This window comes from Anopheles cruzii, chromosome 3 (genome assembly GCF_943734635.1).
Source record: "Anopheles cruzii chromosome 3, idAnoCruzAS_RS32_06, whole genome shotgun sequence".
Classification (NCBI taxonomy): Eukaryota; Metazoa; Arthropoda; class Insecta; order Diptera; family Culicidae; genus Anopheles; species Anopheles cruzii.
In genome coordinates this window covers 85166660-85172490 of record NC_069145.1, presented here as the reverse complement: position 1 = coordinate 85172490, position 5831 = coordinate 85166660, and the positions used below count along the sequence as shown (strand labels likewise).

The following is a 5831-nucleotide window of genomic DNA, read 5'->3' as shown; positions in this document are numbered from 1 at the left end:
AGCCACCGCTGAAGCCTCACGAGAGCATCGAGTCCGACTCTTCGGACCAGGTGTCCTCGTCGGACGAGGAGGAACGCTGGAAGGATTCGAAGCTTTCGAACGACGTACCGTCCGAGTACTGGCACATCCAAAAGCTGGTGAAGTACATGAAGGCCGGCAACCAGACGGCCACCATCGTGGCGCTCTGCTGCCTGAAGGACCACGATCTGACCACGCAGATGAACCAGCGTGCCATCCAGGACTGCGGCGGGCTAGAGGTGCTCGTCAATCTGCTCGAAAGCAATGACATGAAGTGCCGACTGGGGGCACTGTCTGTACTGTCGGAGATTTCGTTCAACCTGGACATTCGGCGTGCCATCGTCGACCTGGGAGGTATTCCGCTGCTGGTGCAGATACTGTCGGAACCGGGACGTGACCTGAAGATCATGGCGGCGGAAACGATCGGCAACGTGGCGAAGGTGCGCCTCGCTCGGAAGCTCGTGCGCAAGTGCAACGGCATCCCGCGGCTCGTCGACCTGCTGGACATCAACATGAAGTAAGTGTCCGGAGGCCGCTACTTGCCGAGTTACTTAGTTTTTCTTTTTTTTTTTGACAGCTGCCTCCGATCGCAACGGGACCAGCTGTCGGAGGAGGAACGCGAGATGCTCGATATGGCGCGGGCGGGCGCCCGAGCCCTCTGGTCACTGTCCGAGTCCCGCCACAACAAGGAGCAGATGTGCAAGAGCGGCATCGTGCCGCTGATGGGCCGGTTGCTGAAGAGCGTGCACATCGATGTGGTCGTTCCGACTATGGGTACCATTCAGCAGTGCGCCTCGCAGGCCAACTACCAGCTTGCCATCACGACCGAGGGCATGATCTTCGACATCGTGTCCCATCTGACGTCCGACAACCTCGACCTGAAGCGCCAGTGCAGCTCAGCCATCTTCAAGTGCGCCAGCGACAAGGTAAGCCCACCACGTCCTTTGGGGATTCCCTCTGCTGAGCACCCTTCACCCTGTGACCCAAGACGGCCAGCGATATGGTGCGCGAATCGGGCGGCCTCGAACCGTTGGTAGGTATCGCGCGGGACAAGACGGTGCGGGACAACAAGCAGCTGCTGGCGGCCGCGACCGGCGCCATCTGGAAGTGTGCGGCCAGCGAGGCGAACGTGAAGAAGCTCGATCAGCTGAAAACGGTCCAGGTGCTGGTGCAGCTGCTGAACGACGAAAACGAGGAGGTCCTGACGAACGTCGTCGGGGCGATCTCGGAGTGCGTCAAGTACCAGAACAACCGGGAGATACTGCGCACGTGCGGCGGGATCCCGCTGCTGGTGAACCTGCTCAACATGACCCACGCCCCGCTGCTGGAGAACATCGCCCGCACGCTCAAGGAGTGCGCCTCGGACCCGGAAAGCATGACGCTGATGGAAGACCTGGATGCGGTGCGGCTCATTTGGTCGCTGCTGAAGAACTCCAACGCCAAGGTGCAGGCCCACGCCGCATGGGCCCTGTGTCCGTGCATCGAGAACGCTAAGGTGTGCCTATGGAATCAACGGTCCGCCTCTTGTCAGACATCCCATTCATTGTGCCTTTCGCTTTCACTCCGCAGAACTCCGGAGAACTGGTCCGAAGCTTCGTAGGAGCGCTGGAGCTCGTCGTGGGGTTGCTGAAGTCACGGGACAACTTCGTCCTGTCCGCGGTCTGTGCTGCCATCGCGACGATAGCGAAGGATCGGGAGAACCTGTCGGTGCTGTCCGACCACAAGGTCATCCGGATGCTGGCCGATCTTGTGTACACAACGGACGACTTGCTGCGGGAGCACCTGGCGGCGGCTATCGCTAGCTGTGCGCCGTACTCAATGAACACGCAGGAACTGGGACGCCTGAAAACGGTCACCCCGATCGTCGGGTACATGGTCAGCAACAACCCGCGCGTACACCGCACCACGGCCATGGCTCTACAGAAGCTGTCCGAAGACTCCCAGAACTGCATCACGATGCATCAGGTCAGTCAATGGTCAGAAGAATCCGGTGTCCGGATCCGTGCTCTACCTCTTCTGTCTCTTCCCCGCAGGGCGGCGTCGTACCGTTCCTCCTCGAAACGGTTGGCTCGAAGGACCGCGAGCTTCAGGAAGCGTCCGCCGGGTGCTTGCAGAACATCCGAAAGCTCGCTCTCCGGGCCGAGGAGCTTGAGCTTTACGGCGAATAAGGACGAAAGCTCGCCGCCAAAGCACAGGACCAGGTTGGCGTGCGAAACGTTTCCCGGGGGGCCGTTACTTACAGGAAAAAAGAAACCGCAAGTGTTTGGAGTGTTTGTTTGATGTTTTTGGTCACCACAGCGATGGCGATTGTTTACTTTATTATCTCTTAAGATGTAGTATCCGTCACGTCTCACTATAAACTGGAAATTTCCGTCCTTAACCTAACGGCGGGCGGTGTGCCTTACCGCCACCGTGTCTCATTGATAATAATCTTCTTTCGCGAAAAATATGCTCCTCCCGTGCCAGTGCTCCAGAAACGCCAGCCTTGTCTTGGGTGGCGATACGGCGAAAAGGCTTCGGAAGGAGGCGGTAGGCGGTTGTCGACTGGCGCGTCGGTAAACGTCATTACAAAAATAAACGGAATCACAATGTCGCTGTCCTCACTCTTTCGCGTGTCTTCCGAAGCTTCGGAGGATCCACTTAGTAGCTTGCGTTGCTGCCCCGCATCGATATGCTCATGCGGCGCTCGACACGGCCTACGTGCGGCCCGAGGGACCCGGGAGGTGCGAACCGCCAGCGCCGCGGTCGTGACAAGAGCGTCCCGTCGGTGGACGCCCGCCCCCGGAACGGCTCTTCGATGTCGGACTTTTGCGACGAGCAGCAACTCGACTCCGACTCGTCCGTCTCGTCCGGTTCCTCTTCCGTCCACGGTCGACCTGTCGGTTTGGAAAGCAAGAAAAGAAGGAAGGATGAAAATAAAATGGCAACCGGCGAACGGGGGAAACGATGTTTTGATGAGATTTCTGGACGGAACTTTTGATTTACGCACGGCGTGGGCTCCCCGGGTGAGCCCGCAATCATTATCACCCGCAGGTTTGACAGGTTGCCGAAAGGTCACTGAACCGGGTGGCCTTTCTGATGCGTAGTAGTACGCTAGCTCGAGAAGTTACGCTACTACGCCGCTACCTGTCAGACCCGCATGTTACGGAAACACGATGTGTGATTGTGGCGTGGAACTGTCGTGGAAGGCCAAAAACCACCCAAGAAAGGATAATAGAACGTGAACCTCACAATTACGACGCTCGGCCACGAGGCCACGCGAATTGTAAACACTTCCCGGAACGTTCTAGCGTCTAGCGCCGCGGTGCTCGGTGCCCACGCGTCCCCAAGTGGGTCACCAAGCTGCGGCTTGAGGCCTTGGGGCGAAATGAGGGAAAAATGCGCGCTCGGGGAGCCATTATGTAGCCACGCATCTGTTATTCAATTCATTACTCCCTGTGGAGCGTAAGAAAGCTGGAATGTGGCATGCGATTGTCTTCACCGACTTGGCGCTAATTTACCGGAAGCGTTGGAGCATATCCGGTGTACCGGCTCAATTGAATACGCTGTACGTACCGAGTATGATGATGGATTGCCGCTTCTCGTGGCTCAGATCGCAGTTGCAGAACGGATGCACACTGTCCGGGCTCAGGATCAGCTCGACCTCCGAGTGCAGATCGTGGACGTCGCTGGTGGACCGCTTGAGCTTTGGAAAGCGCGACAGGACGCGCCAGAAGCGGCACGCATCCCGGAAGACACCGTTCACCTGCTCGATGCTCTCGCGCACCGACACCTCGTGGAAGCAGGCGCAGGATATTTCCTTCGCCCGCCGCTGCCCGTCCTCCGTGCTGACCATCCGGTCGCCCGTTTGGTCGATCTTGTTGCCAACCAAAATCACCGGCACGTCCAGCAAGGGGTCCTACGGAAAACCAGTAACAATAAAAAACATGTTTAAGTATTTATTTAAATAAAGGTCGCCAGACAAACATATGTTTAATTTGCTGGAAAATGAAGGTCGAGATGGCCCACAAACAGGTTGTTCGTGTTTTTCTTTTTCCTGATGACTCACAGTTCAACGCAAAGTGTAGGGATTTAGGAAATAGTTGTCGTCAGAAAAGAGAGTGGCAAGGCGCTTGTGAATTTCCGGCACGTACCATTATGATCACGTTGATTGTGGCCGAATGCCGATGAACAAATTTGCATTTTTGCTTGACGGACAAAAAACATCTCGACCATATTTGCACTACATTTTCTGCTCCGAAATGGCACCGGAGCTGACACCATTGGCGAAACCTGTGCGAACCAATCAACAGATAATACACTCCTCGCAATATTTCCCTGCCAGCAATTGGATGTTGAGCCGGAACAAGGATTGTCCTCTGCAGTATTGCTGAATCAGCAAACAGACATTGGCAATATTTGTTTCGTGTACCGCTGTACGGCCCAATACTCCACGCTCGGTACCGGGTTATTTGTGAATGAACTCGAATGTAGCCACCCCTAAATCAGGGTGGAGAAGTCCAAAAATAGACCGACAGCCTTTTTTCGCTTCTTGGGACGAGGAGCTGGTGCTACTATTTTTGCCTACAATATTTGATTGACCGGTCCGTTTGGGACGGCAGGTCCCATCCCACTTATCGAGGGGCAAATTCATTTTTTATCCTGCCGAAAAAGAAACATCCAACGGAACTTGGGTCAAAACATTGAAAATTGACAGGCAAGGTTAAAAAATGGCGCAAACCAATTGACTAGTCGACTGGAGCAAAAAGCGAAGCAAAGTTCAACCCCGTGGGCCCAGTGCCGAAAGGTACCGTTCCATTTGTGCGTAATTCCTTCCAACCTTCCTTCCAACCTAATTCCTTCCAATTCCAACAAATCCTTCGCCAGGGGAAGGTACGAAATAATTGAACCTGAAAATGCGTGAACATCGCCAGCAGTCAAAATCGGCAACATCAAACGACCGCCTGTCACGGCTTCTGATTGAATTTGGCCTTGGCGTTTTTTTGGCTCGTCCGCCCTGTTCCACCTGGACCACTCAGGACGTACCTTGTTGTAGGAGCCAAGCCTACGGCGCCGTTTGTTGTAGTTAATGAGGAACTTTAGACGGTTGCACTCGTCGAAGCTGCACTTGTCCGCTACCGAGTACATCAAGATGAACGCCTCGGCCCAGCGGATATTCGCCTCGAGCGTGAGACAGTCGGCTTCCTGCAGTGAGGGAGAATACGGTCAACAATGAAATCTCGAATTCATACTTTTTGATCCCTTCCGGATCCTGCCACCTTGCCAGGGATACGCACATTCGGCTGACCGGCGGCGTCCAATATTTCGAACAGCACCAGCTCATTGTCGATCAGCGTGTTGAAGGTGTAGACCTTTTCCAGGTTCGGGTCGTACTCGCCGATGAAGCGCTTCGTTATAAACCGGACCACCATCGCTGGAAAGGAAAGAAAAAGGATGACTGTTGAGTGAAATTCGCTGGGGAGTACTCGAGGTCCAACTTCAAACGAGCCACAAATTGTTCGCCATCAGTTAGTAAAGTTATATTTTTCAAATCCATATCATCCCGAGCACCGTCACAATCCAATTTCTAATCGGGTTTTCTCGGAACCACCGCTGCAGGCCATTGATTAAAGAGCAGACAAAAGAAGGCTTTTCGTAGGCTGTATTAAAGGCGTGACTTCCTGAATGGTGAACACAGGACCTTTGTGTATTCGCCACGACAAGAAGATATTGTTGATACGGAGCGTTACGGAGCAACAACAAAGGTCAGAATGGGAGTTGCTGTCGTTGTTTGAGTGTAAAGACAACAGTACAATGTTGAGTACACCGTCGGG

At 54.6% G+C, this 5831-nt stretch overlaps 2 protein-coding genes across 2 annotated transcripts in view; one reads left to right on the top strand and one right to left on the bottom strand.

Moving 5' to 3' along the window:
• Positions 1–2186, top strand: part of LOC128271186 (armadillo repeat-containing protein gudu) — a 3931-nt gene extending 1745 nt beyond the window's left edge. The window contains exons 2-6 of the mRNA XM_053008629.1: positions 3–535; positions 596–944; positions 1007–1513; positions 1588–1983; positions 2052–2186. Of these exons, the coding sequence (XP_052864589.1) occupies positions 3–535; positions 596–944; positions 1007–1513; positions 1588–1983; positions 2052–2186 (1920 nt within the window). The remainder of the gene's footprint in view (positions 1–2; positions 536–595; positions 945–1006; positions 1514–1587; positions 1984–2051) is intronic.
• A 134-nt stretch (positions 2187–2320) lies between these two features.
• The window catches only part of LOC128271512 (ras-related protein Rab6), a 15344-nt gene continuing 11833 nt past the window's right edge, over positions 2321–5831 (bottom strand). The window contains exons 2-5 of the mRNA XM_053009078.1: positions 5295–5431; positions 5044–5202; positions 3574–3916; positions 2321–2894 (exon numbers count right to left, since the gene is read on the bottom strand). Coding sequence (XP_052865038.1) covers positions 2659–2894; positions 3574–3916; positions 5044–5202; positions 5295–5431 — 875 coding nt within the window. The 3' untranslated portion in view covers positions 2321–2658. The remainder of the gene's footprint in view (positions 2895–3573; positions 3917–5043; positions 5203–5294; positions 5432–5831) is intronic.